The sequence below is a fragment of the Microtus ochrogaster genome, unplaced genomic scaffold (genome assembly GCF_000317375.1).
Source record: "Microtus ochrogaster isolate Prairie Vole_2 unplaced genomic scaffold, MicOch1.0 UNK69, whole genome shotgun sequence".
In the NCBI taxonomy this organism is placed as follows: Eukaryota; Metazoa; Chordata; class Mammalia; order Rodentia; family Cricetidae; genus Microtus; species Microtus ochrogaster.
The window spans coordinates 1251211-1273040 of NW_004949167.1; the positions used below are offsets into that span (position 1 = coordinate 1251211).

At 54.2% G+C, this 21830-nt stretch overlaps 3 protein-coding genes across 8 annotated transcripts in view; 1 reads left to right on the top strand and 2 right to left on the bottom strand.

Annotated features, from left to right (window-relative positions):
• Slc6a9 (solute carrier family 6 member 9) overlaps positions 1 to 7963 on the top strand; it is a 36822-nt gene extending 28859 nt beyond the window's left edge. For both annotated transcript variants that reach the window (XM_005370045.2, XM_005370044.2), the window contains 9 exons: positions 1930 to 2062; positions 2256 to 2390; positions 2480 to 2583; positions 2976 to 3213; positions 3344 to 3478; positions 3592 to 3691; positions 3773 to 3873; positions 6435 to 6605; positions 6706 to 7963. In XM_005370045.2, coding sequence (XP_005370102.1) covers positions 1930 to 2062; positions 2256 to 2390; positions 2480 to 2583; positions 2976 to 3213; positions 3344 to 3478; positions 3592 to 3691; positions 3773 to 3873; positions 6435 to 6605; positions 6706 to 6900 — 1312 coding nt within the window. In that variant the 3' untranslated portion in view covers positions 6901 to 7963. The remainder of the gene's footprint in view (positions 1 to 1929; positions 2063 to 2255; positions 2391 to 2479; positions 2584 to 2975; positions 3214 to 3343; positions 3479 to 3591; positions 3692 to 3772; positions 3874 to 6434; positions 6606 to 6705) is intronic.
• Positions 7964 to 8207: 244 nt separating this feature from the next.
• Ccdc24 (coiled-coil domain containing 24) lies at positions 8208 to 11332 on the bottom strand. Its single transcript, XM_026777484.1, has 8 exons — positions 11059 to 11332; positions 10659 to 10834; positions 10421 to 10537; positions 9812 to 9937; positions 9349 to 9403; positions 8745 to 8814; positions 8561 to 8639; positions 8208 to 8482 (listed from the first exon to the last, which is right to left on the bottom strand). The coding sequence occupies exons 1-8, from the start codon at positions 11182 to 11184 to the stop codon at positions 8278 to 8280; spliced, it is 954 nt and encodes a 317-aa protein (XP_026633285.1). The 5' UTR covers positions 11185 to 11332; the 3' UTR covers positions 8208 to 8277.
• A 457-nt stretch (positions 11333 to 11789) lies between these two features.
• On the bottom strand, positions 11790 to 21824 carry B4galt2 (beta-1,4-galactosyltransferase 2). Of its 5 annotated transcripts, XM_026777508.1 has the most exons (8): positions 21677 to 21824; positions 20256 to 20299; positions 19782 to 20137; positions 19334 to 19569; positions 15736 to 15926; positions 15395 to 15517; positions 15179 to 15283; positions 11790 to 12664 (listed from the first exon to the last, which is right to left on the bottom strand). In XM_026777508.1, exons 3-8 carry the CDS (start codon positions 20083 to 20085, stop codon positions 12514 to 12516), a joined length of 1110 nt encoding a protein of 369 aa, XP_026633309.1. In that variant the 5' UTR covers positions 20086 to 20137; positions 20256 to 20299; positions 21677 to 21824; the 3' UTR covers positions 11790 to 12513. The 5 variants fall into 5 exon arrangements, with proteins under 5 accessions (XP_026633309.1, XP_005370105.1, XP_026633306.1 ...); XM_005370048.2 differs by lacking the exon at positions 20256 to 20299 and having other exon boundaries at positions 21677 to 21754; XM_026777505.1 differs by lacking the exons at positions 20256 to 20299; positions 21677 to 21824 and adding an exon at positions 21568 to 21670.
• Positions 21825 to 21830: the final 6 nt, after the last annotated feature.

Genomic DNA, 21830 nt, shown 5'->3' on the forward strand with positions numbered 1-21830 from the left:
TATTTTTTAACACACTGTAAACCATGTAGGGAGTTTTTTTTTTCCATCTGAATCTGTCTTTACTGTTTACCTTTTTCTGACCACATGAGTCTTTAATCTGCTAAATGATATGCCTTGGATTAAAACTACAGCTTTGGCAGCTGGCTCCACCCCATTCCTTAGCTTTTTGAGAGTCCAGCTTCATGGCAGAGGTATTGGCAGGAGCCAGATTTATTGCTACAACTCTGTGGAGTTTCTAGGTTTATGCCACCACCAAGAAGCCTGATGCCAACTGCTCATAAACACCATTTAAGTGTTTAGTGACAGGGCCTCTTAAAAGAGCTGTGACATTTTTGCTACTGATGCTGAATCAGGAAGCCTTTCTTAAAGAAGCTGCACCTTTGCTTGCTGCCAACAGAGTACCAGAGAAAAGACAGTTATCAAAAAGCTGGGCTTGACTCTGTTCTTGTCTGTCTAGAATCTTTTTTTAAAAAAAGCTTTCTCAGACTTTATGTGGAAATTCTTGCCAAACATTTGAGCGCCATTTGTAGAAGGAAATTCCTGTCTCACCCAGTCCCACAGCCATTCAGTTTCAAATAAACAGATGCATATATTAATTATCAACTGTTTGGCTTATTGCTCAGGCTTATTACCAACAAACTCTTACAACTTAAATTCACTCATAATTCTTTTCTATGTTTAGTCACGTGACTTTTCTCAGTGAGGCATTCTCATCTTGCTTCCTTTGCATCTTGGTGGTGACTGACTCTGCCTTTCCTCTTCACAGAATTTTATACTTCCTATACTTCCTGCTTGGCCAATTAGCGTTTTATTAAACTAATACAAGTGACAAATCTTTACAGTGTACAAGAATATTATCCCGCAGCAGCTAAATCTGTGAGCAAAGGGGAGGAAAGAAGAGATCAGAGAAATGGCAGAGCCAGGGACACCGGATCCTGTAGGGCCTATAGTCAGTGTAGGGGTTACTGTAGCAAGTGCAAGGCTTGAAGCCATAGAGAGTCTTGATTATTCTAAAACAGACCAAAGCCTCAAAGGTCTCCCATTGATCTCGGGAGGAAATGGAAATTCTTCAGCCTCACTTTCACTACTTCTTACAATGAGGCCTCTTCCTGTTCATCGGCTCCTTCCTGTCCATCACCCTTCTGTTTTCCCTGTCTTCTCTTTCTGATATAGTCTTTCCTTTCTGAGCTAACCAACATGCCCAGGCTGGCCATGCTAGCTCCTGGCCCCCTGCCCTGTTACAGGCCTGCCCTTCCTACCATCCCTTTCACCCACATCCTCACACCATAATTCCAGCCTCATCTTTCCAGGGAAGCCTTCATCCTGGCTTTCCCTTCAGGTGAGACACCACCACCGTCCATACCCTGCGCTCTTCCTGTGTCCTTCCCACCCATTGCAGCTCTGCTTGCTCTCCTCCAGCCTCTTCCCCAGGGCCAGGAAGAAGCCTCCTGCCCAGTTGACCCAAAGAACGCAGTCTGCCTGGCATAGGGCTGCAGGTGGAGCTACACCCCCAAGGGGAGGAGTTAGGGTGACATCACCCTGTCCAGCTCTGCTCCTGAGAGCTGGAGCAGACTATTATGGTATAGCTCTCTGAAGGCTTCCAGAGGAGGAGGTGCTTCTGATAGCATGAATGGACACTCCTGAAGTGTGGAATGCACACAAAAGGACCTGGGCTGGACTCAAGCAGATACTGGGCGGGCGTCAACCACTGCCACAGGAGAGGAGACTAGCTCAAACTTGACTTGGTCTCTCAAAGCCCTTGAGGGTCCCAGGATGGACTGCAGGGCAGAGGGCTGGGGTCCCAAAGCACCTCCTATTCTCCCACAACCAGGCTTCTGGGACCTGGCAGCATGAGGTATATAAATCATGAGTCTTGGTTGCTGGGCAGCAGAGGCTGGCCCTCAGTGACAGTCACCTTCCCCTCCCCAGGCTGTATGTGCTGAAACTGTCTGATGACATTGGAAACTTTGGGGAGGTTCGGCTTCCCCTCCTAGGCTGCCTCGGCGTTTCCTGGGTGGTCGTCTTCCTCTGCCTCATCCGAGGAGTCAAGTCTTCAGGGAAAGCAAGTACCCTCCCCAGGCAGGGTTTGTTCCCACCCTGCCTCTCCTTCCTGGGGCTGATGGGAGTCTAAGGGAGGGGTAACAAAGAGCCACAGCAGAGGAAGGACCAAAGCCAATAGTGGCTGGGGTCAGAGAGGTCGCAGGAGGGTTGGAAAGGGTTCTAGAGTAATCCATGGAACCTGTGTCTTGTCTCAGGTGGTGTACTTCACGGCCACGTTCCCTTATGTGGTGCTGACCATTCTGTTCGTTCGTGGAGTGACCCTGGAAGGAGCCTTCATGGGTATCATGTACTACCTGACCCCACAGTGGGACAAGATTCTGGAGGCCAAGGTGGGACGTGGAGAATTGTCCCAAAGGGGCCAGGGAGGGACAAGTGATCCGGCCTCTAACTCAGTGGCTCACTGCCGGCCTCTCCGCAGGTGTGGGGGGATGCCGCCTCCCAGATCTTCTATTCCCTAGGCTGCGCGTGGGGCGGGCTCATCACCATGGCCTCCTACAATAAGTTCCACAACAACTGCTACCGGTGAGTGCTCCCCTGCTACCGGTGAATGCTCCCCTGCCAGCCTGGAGGCTGCCGGGTTTCTGTCCCCTCCACAGCCTGACCCTGGATCCACAGGACTTCCAGACTCCCGTGTGGTCTGCTGCCTACTGGGGACCTCCTGTACTCATGACCTTGAGAACCTCGTGTCTCAAGTGGGTCGTGAGAATAGACAGCAAAGCACTGGCCAGAGAGGGGGATGGGTGGACGAGGCGTCAGGAACCCTGGACTCGCTTTAAAAAGACCCGAGTTGATAGGAAAAGGAGTTAGGGACACTTGTGTTTTTAGACTATCCTAACTCCACGTCTTATTTTGGCTCAAACTGAGGAAAGGGAGGCAAGTTGGGTCTCCTAAACTGTCCTGTTTTTCTCCCTCAGGGACAGTGTCATCATCAGTATCACCAACTGTGCTACCAGTGTCTATGCTGGCTTCGTCATCTTCTCTATCCTAGGCTTCATGGCCAATCACCTGGGTGTGGATGTGTCCCGAGTGGCAGACCATGGCCCTGGGCTAGCTTTTGTAGCTTACCCTGAGGCCCTCACGCTGCTTCCCATCTCCCCACTGTGGTCCCTACTCTTTTTCTTCATGCTCATCTTGCTGGGACTGGGAACTCAGGTATGACACACATGCATGCATGCATGTATGTGTGTGTGCGCATGCGTGTGTAAGTGCATGTATCGTGGAAGCTTGGGCAGGAGGAACTGGGGCAGAGGGCAGGTCCCTATTCTGATGGCCGTGCCTGTAGTTCTGCCTCCTAGAGACCCTAGTCACTGCCATTGTGGATGAGGTGGGGAATGAGTGGATTCTGCAGAAGAAGACCTATGTGACCTTGGGAGTGGCAGTAGCTGGCTTCTTGCTGGGCATCCCCCTTACCAGCCAGGTAAGAATGGAGCTGGGGGGGGGCAAAGCAGGGTTGCACTTGCCAGGGTACTTGCAGAATGGGTGGGTAGCTTGCTCTGTGGCACCCTGGCTCATCTGTGCGCTGGCTCACAGGCAGGCATCTACTGGCTGCTGCTGATGGACAATTATGCAGCCAGCTTCTCCTTGGTCATCATCTCCTGCATCATGTGTGTGTCCATCATGTACATCTATGGTAAGTGCCCACCTGTCCATGGCCTCTGACTGGCCCCACTCTGTCCTGCTGGGCTGCTGACCCCTGCCCCCATCTCTCCAGGGCACCGAAACTACTTCCAGGACATCCAGATGATGCTGGGGTTCCCACCACCTCTCTTCTTCCAGATCTGTTGGCGCTTCGTCTCTCCAGCTATCATTTTTGTAAGTTCTCGGGGGGGGGTCCTCCCTGCTCCTGCTGCCCCTTGGCCAAGTGTCCTCTTGAGAACCAGCAGAGCGAGAACAGGAAAACAACCACCCAGCCAGAGCTCTGCTTTGGGCATGAGAGGGCCAGACAGTCAGACGTGTGCCCACTCAGAGGTGCCAGGCCCTGCCTTCGCTTAGGAAGGGGATATGGAGCCCTTTGACTGACTGAAGCCAGTACTTCAGGGCATAGCCTCACTCCATGGCATTGCTGCCCAGCTGCCTCTAAGGGACCTCAGGAGTCGCCGATATTGGTGTGACTTCTGTCTACCATACTGCTCTTATCCTAGACCCTCATGGAGACCGCTCCCAAGCAGGGAGATACATGGCAGATACATGGGAATGTGGCAGCATCCCAGGACCTGTTGGTGCAGGGCTAGGAGTTAGGTCAGCTGAGCCTCCAAGGCTGGGAATTTGCCTGGCTTTGGAGAGAGCATCCTATTTCCAAGCACATTCATCAGAGCACTACACTGGTAGTTGGGCTCCCTTCCCTCGCCCTGTTCACGTTAACTCCTGCAGTATCTCTTTGGTTGTCATTGCTGTCTCCACCCTACGGCTATGGAAACTGAGGCACAGGGATATTAAGTAGGCCACTGCCACATACTTACTTAATGAGGGCAAGAACCCTGATGCAGACCAAACCATGCTATGGGAGGGCTAAAACTTGACTCATTTTATTGTTTGTTTGAGGTGAGAGGGGGAGGGGCTGACAGTATCATAGTCACTATATAAGAGGGTCAGAGTGCCCTCTCAGTCACTGTGTCAGAGGGCTCACTCGGTGGCAAGGCACTGCCCAGAGGTACCTGTGGCCTCCACAATTCCTCGGAATCATGGAGAGCTAGGTATCAGACTTCCACACTGGCTCATGTTTCTGAAAAGAGGCCCCTGGAGGACTAAGGCCTCCACCACATGGGGTGTAGGATGTTCCTGAGCTTGGCACAGGCTACAGTTTTGGCCATAGGCCCAGCTGAAACAGGAGGAGCGGAAGTCTTCTTTCAAGGCTGAGAGGCCAGAGCCGCTAAAGGCAGGCACTGCCTAGCACCGTGCCCTCCCTCGGTGGGTGTGGCATTGGCCCAGGCCCCACCCCTCCCATTACCTGGGGTCACCTACCAAGGGCCTCTAGGACTAGAGATGGGGTGAAGTCAATAGAGCCTGGAGAGCCAGGCTGGAGGTACCTTGGGGACAGAAATCTGGGCTGTGCAGACATATTCATGTTCTCTTTGGGGCTTTATGTGCCCATGAGGCTCTTGGTAAACCTTAGCCTTCCCTGAATCCAATGAAGGAATTCGTCCCCACGTACATCAGACTGGTCAAGCCAGATGTGGTGGTGCTTGCTCACCTTTAACCCTAACCCCGGGGAGGCAAGAGGCAGAGGCAGAGGCAGAGGCAGAGGCAGAGGCAGAGGCAGAGGTAGAGGCAGGCTGATACCTGAATTTAAGGCCAGGCTGGTCTACACAGAGAGTTTTAAGCTAGCCAGGGTGACAAAGTGAGATCCTGTCTCAAAAATAAATAAACACACACACCAGGCTCTGCTGGGTCAGGAAACTTGTACGCTCCCAGGAAGGATGCGCTAGGGTCAGTGTGAGCAAGGTCAGAGGGACTTGCATTCCAGGATGCCTAAAAGCTAGGAGGCCTGTTGAGTCCTTCTGCAGGGTCTTTTGGGTGTGGCCTATGAGCCACCTGGCCAAGGCTGTTTCTTTTAGATCCTTTGCTTGCAGCGGCCATGGGCCTCACTTCTTGTCTTACCTCTTTCTGGTCAGTCTACTACCTGACACTCACCGTTTTAGCCTCTGGGCACTCTCTAGGCTGAATGTGGCGGTTACCACAGCCATCGTGAGATAGGACCTGGCCTGGCCTGCTCCTCGACCCCTTCCTCAATCCCCTGCATCTCCTGATACAAATCAGCTCAAATAGACAACTGAGACAGTGCAGGGCACCTTAGATCCTGAGATAACACCATCCTAGGCACTCAGTGCAGCACTGTGGGAAATAGGAAGTAGGGGCAGCTCTGAGGAACGCAGATGGGAAATACCATGGAGAAGCCTTTTAGGAGGCAGAAAATCCAGAAAGGCTACCTGAAAGAGGTGGCCTGGGTTCAGGGCGTGACAGGAATGCTAAGGTCAGATCTGCAGAGTGGGCAGAGGAGGTAGGAGATGCTGGGTGTGCTGAGGCAGGGATGCGGAGGTGACCAGCAAGATAACAGGTCGTCTGGCAGAACTGAAGCCTAAGGCCAGGAATTTGTCCTTATCTCAACAGACAGTATAGCGCCAAGAGACAACGTGGCTGCTTTCCAAAGGTGGTAGCAGCTTACTTGTTCTCTGGCAAAAAACGCCTCTGTTCCCTTTATGGCACCTACATGCCTCAACCACTCCCGGGTGGTGGGTTCCTCCTGCGTCTTTGGCTCAGGTGTTGACAAGTTGCCTACACCCTGACCAGAGCTGGAGGGGAAGGGTTACTGCTGGGAGGGGCTCTGTCCAGCTCACACCGTCCCCACCTCTCTGCCCCACCTCTACACTTTGCAGTTCATTCTAATCTTCACGGTGATCCAATACCGGCCAATCACCTACAACCACTACCAGTACCCGGGCTGGGCTGTGGCCATTGGTTTCCTCATGGCCTTGTCGTCTGTCATCTGCATCCCCCTGTACGCGCTCTTCCAGCTCTGCCGCACAGATGGGGACACACTTCTTCAGGTGAGTGCAGAGGGCTGGGCAGCCAGGCCAGGTGGAAACACTTCTGAGCCTAAGGGGTCTTCCCTTCTGACTCTCTTTTCGCTACGCCCCCTGCCTGCAGCGTTTGAAAAATGCCACAAAGCCAAGCAGAGACTGGGGCCCTGCCCTCCTGGAGCATCGGACTGGGCGCTATGCCCCCACCACAGCCCCCTCTCCTGAAGATGGGTTTGAGGTCCAGCCACTGCACCCGGACAAGGCCCAGATCCCCATGGTGGGCAGTAATGGCTCCAGCCGCCTCCAGGACTCCCGGATATGAGCACAGTTGTGGAAAGGGGAGAGGCCCCACCCAACCCTTGCTCCCACCACAGAGACTGGGGAGGCAGTGGACAGGTGTGACAGGAGACAGCTGCTGTCACCTTGGCCACCACTGCTAGTGCAGACGTTTGTGCTCATGTCCCCAGTGTTTACACGTCCTTTGGATGCCAAGACAGCAGTCAGGGGTGGGAAAGCCATGGGAGGATTGCTGTGGGGGTGGGGGTGTCCAAAGCACTTTGGAAGAGGTCTCAGGCCAGGTCCCCAGCTGCCTGCCAGGCTTCACACGGCCTCTGATACCCTCATACTCCACCCTGAGCTGTTTGACCAGGGGATAAGAGGTTCTGGCTCCACACCCCACTTGTTGCCCTCCAGCCTCATGACCAGTGTTCCTGACTGCAGCCCCTGCCCAGGCAAACCTGTACCTTCTTGCTTGGAACAAGGCAAGGGGCTACAGGCTCACAGTGTTACTTAGACTGTATCACCCAGCCCTGTTTATTTGTGTAATTATTTTTGTAAACATGGTATCATCTGTGGTTGCCACCCCCCGCCCCGGCCCCAGCCTTGGATCCAGTCTGTCTTCCAGGCCTGCCTACACCTCACTTAGCTGCTCCAGGGCCTCTGCCCTTTGTCCCAGCCGTGGTTGTCAGGCCCAGCCAGCCGAGGCTGTGACCCAGCAGCCTGCCCAAAGCACTTATGGAGGGAAAGAGAGGGGACTTCGCAGTAGGAAGTTTGAGCCTGGAGCCCTGGGGAAGGGGACCCTGCACGACATTCCCTTGTCCACCCTCCACCAGGTTGAAGGCCCAGTCTTCCCAGACATGCTACCCCCGTTTAATGTGCCAAATGGCCCCCGTTCACGTGCCCATCCCCCCTCTGCAGTCAGAGCTCCTTCTCCCAATCCCTGCAGTGTCCATTTGTCCATCCTGTGCTCTCTGCAGTGACAGCCCTGGCCAAGCCACCTCTAATCCTCTGTAGCAATAACGGTGTGCCGCCCGCCACTGCCCGTTGTGCACCACTAGGGTTTTAAAGTCCATAGATTTTAATGAAATTTCTATTCCTGTCTCTGAGCTGCTGCTGTGCTTTGTCTGGGTTCCTTGGGGACAAAAAGTCAGGCTGGGATGGGACCTCTGTTTGCCAAGCCTCTGTGGAGGCCTGCGTAGAGAAGGGCCAAAGGCTTTGATGGTTAGAACAGGTGTCCTGCCACTTGGTCCTAGATACTAGTGACCTGGGAAGGGGCGGAGCTGGGACCAGACTAACACACAGCTCTGAGGGGACTGAGTGAGCTCATCCAAGAACGAAGCAGAAGCTGGTAGAGCTGTGGCAGCTGGAGGGAACAGCAGACGGGCGAGTTACAGCAGAAGCCTGTTTTGTGACCAGCCCTTCAGGTTGGAGCCTGGGATGCCGCACTGGACACTGATGTGGAAGCTGGCTCTTCCCAATAGCTGTACCGAAGCTGCCGCCCTCTCCAGCGGTGGGTGATTGCCTGACCTTGAGGGTGGGGGCAGCGCTCCGAAGGAGGTGTAGGCATGTAGCCATGGAGACAAGGAAAGGGTCTGAAGCCTGGAATGGACCTCAAGGGCTTCTGCCTGCACGGGATAGGCAGCTGTGAGATGCCCATGACCTGACCCTTCACACGCCCCCACCTGCCCTGTGTTTGGGTGTACCTGTGCTTGGCAGAGACATAGGAAGGCCCCATAGAGACCTGTAGCTCCTGTTCCATGGCCTTCTTCTGTTCCTTTATCTCTGAGGAAGGGCACAGCTGAGACAGTGCCTGGCTTTTCCAGAGAACGTACAGTATGGGGAAAGGTAGGGGACAGGGTATTCTAGGGACTTGCTTGGGATCCTTACCTGCCAGGGTGGGCTCTAGGGTGGCCTTGGAGGGCTGGCAAGCCTGCATCTGCTCCGTTTCCAGACAGTGCTGTGGAGAAAGCTGGTTCAGGGACCCTGCCTAAAGGTAGGGCTCAGGGGCAAGACCATGCAGCCTTGCAGTCTGACCCTCATGAGTGCATAGCCCGTGGAGAAGGCCACGCTTAGCAAGATGGTAGCCGCACATCCAGTCCCTTAAGGAGAGAGGAGGCGGGCTGGATAGATGGCTCAGTGGTTAAGAGCATTGCTTGCTCTTCCAAAGGTTCTGAGTTCAATTCCCAGCAACCACATGGTGGCTCACAACCATCTGTAATGAGGTCTCGTGCCCCCTTCTGGCCTGCAGACATACACACAGACAGAATATTGTATACATAATAAAAAAATAAATATTAGAAAAAAAAAGGAGAGAGGAGGCAAGAGACCCCAGGCTGTCCAGTGGGCTAGTCTAAAACTGCTGCCTCTGGCCTCTGAAACATGAGAAACAGGTGTAGGACTCACACACTTTGACATACACATAGGTCCGCAAACACACAGGTGTGATCCCTGCTACACAGAGAACCTGGGGAAGGCTCAGGGCTGCGCTCACCTGCAGGTCAGAGATCTCTTTCTGCAGCATGTGACACTCCTCCTCCAGGAGGCTCCTAGACAGGAGCGTGAACAGCCAGAACCAGTGAGCAGGACCTCCCAGCTGCACCCATCACATGGTCCCAACCTCCAGAGCTACCAGGAGTCACATTGTTCTGTGGGCACTGCCTGGCCATAGCCTTCCAGCACCCACCATTTCCAGTCACCTCACTATCTGCACCCCCGTGGGCACCATCCTCTTCTGTTCCCTGGCACTGAGCCTCTGGCTCATCCTGCTTCCATTAGCCCCACACCACAGCCTTCTTGTGCTTAGGGCCCTGGCACACAAACACACACACACACACACACACACACACACAGTCTACCTACCTGCACACTCTCTTCCAGGCAGTCCCAACCCCTTAAGGTCCACCCCTGTCTTCTTGCCCCCAATCTACATGCACTCAATTGCCACTAGGCCTCACCTCAGGTGTCTGACAACCTGGTCAATGTTAGACACATTCAGTTGGTCTTTGATGACACTGAGGTCCCTGGGACAGCTGCTGACAGGTGAAGTTAACATCACCCCCTCCGTGTGGCTCATTCTAGTCCTTCAGGGAACAAATGCCACTTCTAGATAATTTTGTTTTCTTTGTACAGGCAACATAATAGAGTACAAACAACAGTTTCAGAGCCGAGGCTTCCACATGGGTTCTGCCACCTTCACCATGAGACCTCAGGGAAATTGTTTATCTTCCTGAGCTTTCTTTTTTCATCTAAAAACTGGGGACAATGCTCAGCTTATAGGATTGTAGGGGGATTTAAACAAGAACTTGGAGCCAGGTGATGATGGTGCACACCTTTAGTCCCAGCACTCTGGAGGCAGAGACAGGTGGATCTCTGTGAGTTTGAGGCCAGCCTGGTCTACAAAGCAAGTTCCAGGACAGGCTCCAAAGCTACAGAGAAACCTTGTCTGGGGGGGAGGGGGGAAGTGTTCAGCCCCAGAATGAGAACTCTTCCACAGATCTGACGGACCAATTGGCTGGACCTTCTGCCTGGCAGGGGCAGAGCCTCCCTCTTTACCATCACTTTACCTGGGCTTGCTGGCTCTCATCCGTGATACTTCCTGTTGTGTTGAGTCACACCCGGGCTCCTCCAAGGCAAAGCGAAGGACCCTGGGACTATACTGGGCCCACACCTGAGTCTGGTCCCTGAAAACGTGTGCATGAAGGGACCTCCTTTCAGGAAACCACAGGAAAAGGCCACACTGGCTCTTTGTCAGGGGCAGCCCATCTGATGTCCGGGCAAGGTGGCCGGGCCAGAGACTCCCACCTGCCCTCACAGACAGCCTTAAGGCGGAGGCCTTGAAGCAACTGTCGGAGTTCTTGGCGCATGATATCCCTCAGGAGGGGTGGTGGTGCAAGAAGGGAGGGAGAGTCAGGCATGGGGTGGGATCCCGAGGCTTGAGAAGACCGAGACTCTTGGAGCAGTGCCTTTAGCATCGCCACCTGCAAGGAGAGCTGGGGCACCTTGCCACTGGGGCAGAGGGGATGGGTGTGTGTTGGGGGGTTTGTTAGGGATGGAGGAGTCAAACGGGAGAGAAAGGGCAGCCAGTGAAAACAAGGTGTTAGGGGGTCACCAAATAGGGCTAGGGACCTGGTGGAGGCAGGAAATCACGTGAACTGTAGGGCAGGCCTGGAATGTGACCCACCCCCACCCACCGGACTCCCACCTCCTCTCGCAACTCCAGGCTCAGGTCCACCGCTGCCTCCCCCAGAATCCTCTTCACTTCAGGCCGCTCCGGGAGTGGAACATGCTCCTCTACCAGCTCCCACAGGGCTGGGGAGTCCCGGGACATGGCCTGAGTACGTCGCGGCCCCCTGGTCAGACCTATGAGACCGACCAACCGCAGGTCAAGAGTGCTAGATTTCCTGGGAGACCGCTGGTTGCTCCGGGCCAGAGCCACGCCCACAGAGCTCCTCCCACTGACATCGAGGCCCCGTCTTGTTCTGCCTATGTCCCCACACTGGAATTGCTTGGCCTACTTTGGGCCGACCCTCCTGGGTCCGGGATCCTGATCACCTCTGGGGAAAACCAGGCTGTGGCAGCCGGGTCTTAGCCCCTTCCCTCCCAAGAGGCGGTCACCTGGGAAACCACCGAGCCCCAGGATCGCCCTCGAGTGAGGCCCCGCCCTACCCACGGTAGCAGAGCCCCATGCTAGTCAGCTAGCGCTTGAGCTTACCCCTGGACATCTTTCTACCTCGGAGGAAGTAGAACTGAGAAATTAGGTCCCGCTGGGTTCGTTATTTTCTTACTCCTATAAGCCTGAAGGCAGCATCAAGATAAACTTTCTCCCTAGAATAGTGGCTTGGACGTTTATTAAGTCCCAAGATGGCCCTGGACAGGTCACCTCCCACAACACAAACTGGCTTCCGGGAACCAGATTCCATTCGCAAACAGACATGGAGCCTCTCCGTTAACGTTTTTTACTAAAGCACCCACACAAGTTTCTGTGCAACATATAAACATGAGCAGGCCCTGGGGCTTCTGCCTCCTCACCAAGGGAGGGAGGCCAGAACCACTGACTGATCCAAGCCCCACCTGTCCCCCATGCAAAGGCCAATCCCATGATCCCAGGAAACACAGCACCCCTTCTGGTCCCCTCCTGGGGGCACTCCTCAGTAGGTGGCTTACCAAAGCTTGCCCCTACAGTGTTGAATGAAAAAGGTTTCCCCTCCCCCAAAAGCATGAGGGATCTCCAGATCTGAGAATTCCCTCAGGAAGAGACACTGCCCCCTAGTCAAACCTCCCACCTTTCTAGGCCCTAGGGGACTCAAGGGAGTGGGAAACTGAGGCACGGAGAGGTGGAGTGACCTAGCCCAGGCCACTCCGCGAGGCAGTGCAGGGGCTGGCCCAACCCTAACAGTGAGGAGGTTGGGGGTGGGGCGAGTAGGGCAGGAAGGATTGACCTCAGAGAGGGCCAGAAGAGGGGCTTGTCCAGAAGCCCCTCAAAGTGGGTTCTGAAACTTCGAGGTCCAGCTGGCTGTCTATTAAGACCCTCAGAAAACAGCTCTCAGTCTCAGTCTTGGGGACGACCCCAGAGCTGCTGTCAGCCAGGCTGTAGGTCAGTCCTCTGGCAGGTGACCCTCCACATCAGAAGGGCATGGAGGGCCTTTGTTCATTAGAGTCAGCCTTGATTGAGCCATGACATGGGTCGCCCAATGTCCACTGTGATGTTGGTGAAGAGTGGTTGCCGAGACACTTCCAAGACGCGGTACCGCACTGATCCAATGCCGTCCCACTTCATGCTCATCTTTGTGTTCTGAATCTTACTAAACCTAGGAAGGGAGATGAGTTCAATCAAGGCTAACAGTCTCTGCTCAATCTTCAATCTCTGGGCCACGGCACGGCCATTCTCTCCCTTGAGGGACAACTTGACAGGCCGCCACTGCTCCGACATCTGCTCTACAAATGAAGACCTCACTTCCTTTGGCCGGAAAGCGGAACTACAACATTCTCACAGGTCTCCATTCAGACCTTGACCATATATATAATGTTTATTATTATGGGGCATTTCCTTCCCCCTTTACATGGTTCTGAGGACTCCAGATTACCCAGGAAGCACCTTTCCTTGCTGAGTTATCTTGCTGGCTTGACTGTAATATCTGAGGCACCCCATGCACCTCTGCTGCAGTACACATCCCATGTGCGACAGGTCATCTTTACTCTCCTAACCCCTGCCATCTGCTCTGTCTCTCTTCCACATTTCACTAGCCGCTCCTTCCACACCCGCTCCTCTACCTGCTCCTCTATGCCAGTCTGCACTCTGAGCACCAGGGACACAGGCATGGATGGGACATGCAAGGGCCTTCCTCTCACAGCAGGTTTGCTTCACTAAGGGAGGCAGACACTGGGCGAAGGAAACACCAGAAAGCTAAGGGTACAAGGTGACTCTCTTGGGAGAAGTATGTGACACTAAAGCTGAAAGCAGGGGAGGGGGAAGAGCATTTTACGCAGAGGCCAAAGCACATGACAAAGAGAAAACGGCTTAGGCCTAGCTTGTCGGTTAGAGCGTGTATGGGCAGGACTCTGTAAGTCATAATAAGCGCTTCATATCCTGTGGCAAGAGGACACCAAGGGATTCTTAACCCAGTTTTGGGAGAAAGGTGGGATGGACTATGGAAAGGCAAAAGAGGCAGGAAAACCTTTGCAGTCGTCAGGGCAGGATCACAGCGGCCAGACTACGGTAAACATGGAGAAGGAGTAAAGCAGACAGACTCAAGTGCTTTGGGGGTGGCTCTGACACGCTCTGCTGATGATCTGAGCATGTAGGGTGGGAAAGGAATCCTGGAGCACTCCTGAGTTTCAGAGCCACCACTCAGACTTCCTTAGTGCAGAAATTTCATGTTGTCTGGCCACAGCCATAACCAAGCAGGCATCACTAATTGATGACCAGCTAATTCTGCAATGAGACCAAAGCTGCTGGCATTTATCTGCCTGTCATCCCTTCTCTGCTGACCATGGTTCCATCTGAACCACACGCTTTTCTATTGGCTCCCTGGACTCCTTGGCGGGGGGCGGGGTGTCTCATGCTTCTGCCAAACTCCAGCCCCAAGTCAGTCCATAATCCATCTCTCCATTCCTATAGTCTTGAGTTTAGAGCAAAAAAGTCAGGGATACAGAAGTCCCAATGGTCCTTCCCCTGCCATGTCCCCTCTAGTTTTATGAATTCCTTTCATGAATTCAGGCATGATCAATTCTCCCTAGGTCTACCCAACACCTAGGCCATTCCTTCACCTTCCTTGAACTAAAAAAATAAGCCTTCCAAATAAATTCAGTGGTGTCGTTCCCTCTTCAGGAACTTTCTAGGACTCTCAGAGCCCCCTGGGAAAGAAGTTAAATCTCTCCGGGTACCCAGCTACACAACACCAATGCCCCTACTGTGGCTGCCGCCTTCACCGTGTAACAACCAAATGGCTTTAAGGTTTCGGTATATGCCACACATGCTCACACTCAACTCTTACAAAGACATATCCCTACACCCACTCTGGCCTTCTCCATCAGCCAGGCAAACAGCGTGGGCGAATATACGCCCAAGGGAATGTGAAACAGATTTCAGTGAATGAGGACCTTTTCAAGCCCCACTTAAGAGTCCCACCACTTCACGCCTTTCCCTGGCTTCCGTGACCTATGGCTTAACTATTTTCCTTGCCTAGCATGACCCTCATAAGGGAGAGTAGGCCAGGGGCTAGACGTGACTCTAGAAGGCCTGGCAGCACTCAGAGATTGTCTGGAAGCTCAAGGAGTCTTGGCCTATATTTCACATGCCTGTCAGACCTTTCCTTGTCAGTCACGAACATCTAATGTGGGTATTTCAACCCCAGCAGGAGTCGGCTACTGTGAGTGGTTGACACTATCTCAGCTCTCTCTCTCCTCGACTTATGTACCTTTGTTGGGTTCCTAGGGTCTATGGCCAGCACCCACCATCTGTCATCTTATCTGCTCTGACAGGGCTGGTATAAGCAGGGTCATTCAAGGTACCTAAGTGAGCTATTTGAGGGTGCTAATGGAAATACAGTCTATGCAATGACAACCCAAGCTGGAACTTAACTTGTAGTCACCTCCAGGAACCAACCCAGGAGGGCCAGGAGTCACCTTTAGAGGTCAAGGGTCAGGAGCATTAGGGTCATCTCTAGGGATCAGTTGCCTCTATCAGGCAGGCACTTCTCATGGGCCAAGGGTGCTCAGAGCTTCCTCTATGGGGTTAGAGATCAAAGGCATTTGGGATACTGGGAAGTTACCTCTAGGGATCAAGGGATCAGGGGCCCCGGGGTCAGGGGTGCTGGGGTCACCTCTGAGGGTTGGGCTCGTTATGTTTGTCCCGGTCGTGCTTGATCATGCGATAGCGGCCTATCCGGACATCTGGGCGTGAGATCTTCATCCCAGTCAGGGAGATCCTAGGAGGGGCGACAGGCAGACTGAACAGGCACCAGGAAAGGTAAGGAGCCCGACCCAGCCTGTGACTCCTCACTCCCTGACCTGGTCTCCTCTGTCCCGTCCCTACTTACCGGTTGAAGATGTCGTCATCCTCACCGCCCCAGCCCCAGTACTCGTTGGGAAAGCCATTGATCCTCAGAAACTGGGCCTTACTCAGGCCCGACACACCTCCAAAGTAGCTAGCATAGGGCAGCCTATGACACGAGAGAGCAGATGTTAGGGTCACAGGGGAGTCAAGATGCAGGATCACAGATGGTGAGTGGGGAGAACGCATAACTAGGACCCAGGGAAGAGCTACATTACATAGAAGGATCTGAACCGGGGCCAGAGGCTAGGAGGACATGAAGCTGGGACTAGGGGCCTGGGTGCAAGTGGGGGTGGGTAGGTCTGAGTCTTGCTAAGTAAGTCTCACCGGAAGCCAAATTTGTCCATGGCAATGGCAAAGTGGCGGGGCTGGTCACCACAACGGTACAGATTGCGGTCATCCATAGGGACCAGGTCCACATCACTGAAGATGAAGCAGTCATAGGTAGCATCCTCCTTCAGTGCCTCTAGGAAGCCTACGTTGAGCAGCTTGGCCCGGTTGAAGGTCTCTTCACCATGCTGGTGGGGAGGCGGGTGGATGGACACAGGTCAGCTCTGCGTCTGTTACCAGCCGGTACCTGCCACTCAGTTTCCAGCATGATCCCAGGGACCCACATAATTGTCCCCCACCCTCACGACTCCCTCAGACTCTTAGGCTGATCCCCCATTCAGAGACCTTTTACAGTTTGGCTCCAATGTAGAATTGTCAGATTCAGTGGCCCAACCATTTTACAGTCCTCAGGCACCAGAGAACATGGTGGACTTTTCTGTTACGAAGCACTGGGGTTGGTTAGCACTTCCCCCTATCTAGAATGTCTTGCTTTAGTGGTCAAATTCATGCCTGAAAAGGCTGACTTCTGCTCAGACCTCCAGGTCCCAGTACAATCCCCCTCCTCTCTGGGCTTCATTGCGGAGTGTTTATCTCATCCATTCATTCAAACACGTCCCATGACTTTCTCCTTTGTGTCAGAGGGCATCTACAGAAGAGAAGCTCCGGTCTACCTCCCCACTGAGCTTACCGTCACCTGAGACACAATGTGACACCCTAAATGACCAGCACTGGCCCATTTCAATTCACTTCCAACTCCCTGGGCAGCCTCCAAGACAACACGGGACTGTGCTGGATGATCTTGTGTTCCCAAGAGGAAAAGACAAGCAAAGTGCTACAGGCAGTCACACCTCTGTGAGCGGGGGACCCAAAGATATATCTATAGGACTGCTGGGTCCCTGGCCATACAGGCCCAGGCGACTCTGGACAGAGAGGGGTGGATTTGACAAGAATTGGCCCCTCGGCCTCTGCTACAACCCATGCTTACGACAGAAGCCTCTGGAGCTGGCATCTGTGAGTGGGTGTCTCAGTAGGAAAGGAGAAACAGTGACTTCTCCTGGCCCTGGACAAACCTGCTAGGCAGGAGCCGCTCCTTGAAGACCAGACCACCTGCTCACCGCCTTCCTGTCCTTTCCACATCTCCTCTCCCAGTCCTAGTAGGACACTTTTCTCCTAGCTTATCAGTGTTCTTCCAGCCTCTCTCACCAGCTAGGAGCCCTCGGTCTTCCCCACACGGCTCATAAACACGCTCAGTTCTCTCTCTAGGGAGGAAAACACTTCCCGCCCGCCATCACCCTACCCTTTGCCTTCTCTTCTCAGCAGAGATGTTTTTTAAGCATTGTCTCCAATTAGTTATTTTGTCAAATCTGATTCCTCCTTCAGCCCACTGCAATCTGCTTCCGCCCCCACCATGCCCCTGAAATGGCTCTCACTGGGCCCACCTTGTTGCTAAATCCACTGGACGGACGCACTTGGTCCACATCCCTCTCCCTCCCCCGTACTATCACACAGCTGCCATGCTTCCTTCCTGACACTGACTGCTGGGCTTCCAGGACATCCATTCTCCAGGGTCTCCTGACAATCTCTGGTCCGTCTTCTGGGCCTCCGTAGCTGCCTTCCTTTCCCCCGTTTCCCCATCTAACCCTTGATGATGCCCTACCCACCCCACCCCCTAACATTCCATGCTCTGTAGGCATGGCAGAGGTGGGTTTTAAGAACCTTCTAGCTGGTGAGATGGTTCAGTAGGTAGAGTAATTCCTGAATAAGTCTGGTGACTTGGGTTTGATCCCCAGTACCTTCACAAAGTTATCCTCTGGCCTCCAAAAGTGTTCTATGGCTACACATGCACGCACATGCACACACATACACACTAAAACTAAACCATCTCTACCTTGTGGGCTAGTGGTAGTTCAATTAGTAAGGCATTTGCTGCACACACCTGACAACTGAATTTGATCTACAAAACCTTAAGCCCCAAATCTATAAGCCATAGCTTGATTATATACACAAAAATATTATGCAATTTAAAAAAAATGAGCCGGGTACATGCCTTTAATCCCAGCACTCAGGAGGCAGAGACAGGCAGATCTCAGTGAGTTCGAGGCCAGCCTGGTCTACAAAGTGAGTTCCAGGACAGCTAGGACTGTCACACAGAGAAACCCTGTGTTGAAAAACAAAAGCAAAGCAAAGAGCTGGGCAGTGGTGGCTAACGCCTTTAATCCCAGGATTCAGGAGGCAGAGCCTGGTCCACAGGAGCTGGGCAGTGGTGGCTAACGCCTTTAATCCCAGGATTCAGGAGGCAGAGCCTGTCCACAGGAGTTGAGTGAGAGGACAGCCAGGGATACAGAAGTGAAAAACAAAAGTCTACCTTCTAGTGTTTCCATATCCCTCACAGACCCCCTTCCTAGGTACAGACACATACTCTGACTGTCAGCAGGATGTCCCTCCTCTTCCTCCCCGCAGGCTCTCAACACTCCAGGCAAGGCAGCATCCCTAGTCACTCTCCTCCAGATATGGCCTGGCTCCCATGGGATGTTCTCCCATCCCACTCACAGGTGTGGCCATGAACACAGCAAAGCCTAAATCCCTTGCCTTGTTTTGACATCTCTTTCTCTCTACTGTTTTACAGTGACATCTGCCTTTCACCCCATAGACTGCCCCACCCATAAGCACTTCCACCATCTTTTCTGGCGACTGTAATCACTTCCTAATTGGTCACACTGCTTCTAGGCCTCTCCTCCCTCCGTTCTTCACACGTAATCACAGCAACATACGCAGGTTACCCCCACTTCAAATGTTGCCCCACCAGTTCAGGCTAGAGGTCACTGCCAAACATACCTCTCAAGTTCTTGATGTGCCCCCCCCCCAAACTAGCCCTCTAGCTAACCTTTGCTACCCAGCCTGTATGTTAGACTCCAACCCTCATCCACTAGTTCCTAAACACAAGAGATGAGTCTTCTTGCTAAGCCCTGGGCTGCCAGGCCCTTCTTCCTAGAAGGTTCACCTTCTCCTGCTATTACTTGTTCATCTCTGACAACTGCATGGCTGAACCAGGCTTCTCTGTGTTCCCACCGGCCTCACTTCAATTCCAACCATAATATTTCCCTCCTTATCAGGTCCTCTCTGAGACTCAATGCCACTACTAGCCAGAGCCTAGATGCTATACTTAAGGTTTCGGACTTCGTGTGTTTTCCATGGTCCCAACTCTCCCTCTCTTCAAGGCTCTTGGCATTGCCTCCTAGTTGGTGCACATGAGGCCTCTGCCACCTTGGTTTTGACATCTTTTTCTCTCTACTTTAAAGTGACATCCCAAAGAGATGTCCAAACAAGCTATGTACACACCACAAGAGTACATGCCAGCATTTATAGGTTCACATCCCCTTCCACACACACAAACTTCCTGCATTTACTGACAGACATGTCCCCCCAGATCCATGTAGACTCACACAACCATCAACAGGCAAGGACCCAGCCTTCTCCAGCCTCGTGTGTGCACCAACAGGCACATGGCCCCCCCGGATGCCTGAGCAGGCACATCCACAGACGCATGAGAGTTTCCTGAAGGCTAGTGCTCAGCCAAGGACCACAGTGCACGCACCTGGTTGATGACATAGATACCGTAGCGGAGCCGCTGCCGCCTCAACATGGGGTGCAGATAGTGGAGCCAATAGCGTAGGTGGTGCTCCCGGTGTCTAAAGGGGATGATGACTGCCACCGTTTGGGCTGGGGTGCAGTCAGGTGGTGTATAGCGGCCTCCCAGGAGCACGCCTGGGTTCTCCCTCTGCACCCGCTCCAGAGGCATGGGTGAGGTGAACTCGATGACCACTCGGCCCACTGCAGGCAGGACAGTGTCAAGAGTCAGGGCCTTTGCCAGAATCCAGGGACACTAGCCACCTGGGAGTGGGCAACAGAGGCCCTGGAATAGCCCTCCATCAATAGATCTGGAGCCTCGGTGCCCCCACGGTTCAGCGCTCCAGCTCCCTAGGCACATTGGTAGGGTCCTCTTCCCACCCCTACAACAGGTAGGCCCTACTCTACAGGCTCACCAAGACCAGGTGGCACGTCAGGACAGGGTGGAATGACAGGAGCTGTGGGGCCAGGTCGGGCACTGGGCACTTCAGGAAGCCCAGAACTAGCGGCAGTGGCATTGGGCCGAGAGCAGTTGGTGCTGCTGCTGGCTGCAGGGTAGAGGGCATGGGCTGGGCCTCGGGTACTGAAGCGGCTGAAGAAGGCCAGGTGCTGGGCGTAGACGTCAAAGTAGAGGATGACAGCCACAAGGAAGTGCAGCAGGCAGAGAAGGAGCACAGCCTTGCAGACCCGCTCCAGCGTCCCCCCCAGCAGTCTGCTCATCCCGCAGGTGGCCAATGGCCTGCCCAGTGGGCCCAAGCATCTGGCTGCCAGCCTGAACAGGGGGGGGAGGGGGGGAGAGAAACAGATCCCACAGGTCAGGGCAGGGCAGGTAATGCTACCCACCTGCTTCCTATTTGGCAGCTCATTCACAGACCCCTATCCTCACTTACCTTTTGTAAACACCTTGAAACTCATGGACTTGTTTGTATTCTACCTGCGAACACACCGACAGCCACTGGCAACTCATTTTCTGCCATCCTAGATACAGCCCAGCACTAAGTCACCCAGACATACGCTTCAACCCTCACTGTACACCTCTACACACTCGCACGCCCAGCAGCAGGCACAGGTGAGCTTTATTACCCGGGATTGCATCTCAGCACTGCGGCTCCACCTGCGCCCCAGAGACTAGAGATCGACTCCTCAACCCAGGATACACCACTTAGGGAACGGATCATCTCCTGAATGCCTATCACGGAGGAATGTTCCTACTTCACACTATGACTTCACTTAGTCCTCCCAAGGGTCCTGATGGGGAAAATTATTCAGACCCATGGCATGTTGAGGCATTCAGGGGCCAACAGCAAGCAGGCCTGACCAACCAGGACCAGGCTGAGAAGGGCCTTCAGCATCCAGGGGACCCCAGATGGAGAGGATATTTAACAGGATCCTTCCCACTGGAACAAGGGTGAAGAAGGGTGAAGGTGCCATGCAGGGCTAGCCACAGATAGCCCTCACCTAAATCTCAGGCTGGCTCTGGAGCCTGAGCAGCGAAGCTAGTTCTGATTCCTGAAATGGACTACGCTTGGCCCTGGAGGAGCAAAGTTCCTAGGATGGCAGAGGTGGACAGGGGTGGAGGTGGTGGTGGTGGGGCGTCTGTCTTGCTTGGATCAGAACTCTGTTGTAGTTTCAAAAGGTCAACAAACACTTCTGGCACCGCTCCTGAGAGCAAGATATCTCAAACACAGAGTTACATACACCTTTAGTATCAGCAGTAGGCACCCACACTCTAAGAGACACACAGAGACCCACATAGAGAGCTAGGTACACTTGGGGTGACAGTAACATACAAGCCACATACATCAACAAACCGCAGCTCCTAGACAAGCTTAGCCATACACCATACACCCAGACCCACGTGCAAGTATTCCCACCTCTCCCTCCAGGGCAGGGGCTCTGGGTCGGGCTAACCACCAGTCTGAGGGGTGCGTCTGGGCGGGGCTGGGAGGCTGTACACGTGGCACCCCGGGACGGGGGAGGCAGCAGAGGACAGGTGGGTGTGGAGCCCTGGGGAGGGGTGCATTCAGTGGGAGATGTGGATGTGGGGCGGGGGGCCGAGCGCCTCCGCCAGACACAAGGCCGGGGCGAGCGAGGACAATGAGGGAGGCCGGCTGGGGGCGGACGCAGGAGCCCAGGCGGCTAGCGGGATGGGGGTAGGGTGGGGTGCAGCCAGGCCAGGGGCAGCGCCGGCGCCTCGCTCACCGGGTCCTGGGCTGGGATCTGGGGCGGCGCGCGGGTGTCTCCCTAGTGGGGCTGGGTCTGGAATGTCAGGGCCCTGGGTTGGGGGCCGCGCGCACCCTCCTCCTCTCACCCAGCGCTCGGGGCTCAGCAGGGGGCGCCGCTCCAGCACGGGTAGGGATACCGGCTCCAGCAGCTGCGGACGGCTCCGTCCCCCATGGCCCGGCCCCACCGCCCGGTCAGCGGTCTCCGCGGCCCCCGGGCTACCTCCCGCCGCCGCCGCCGCC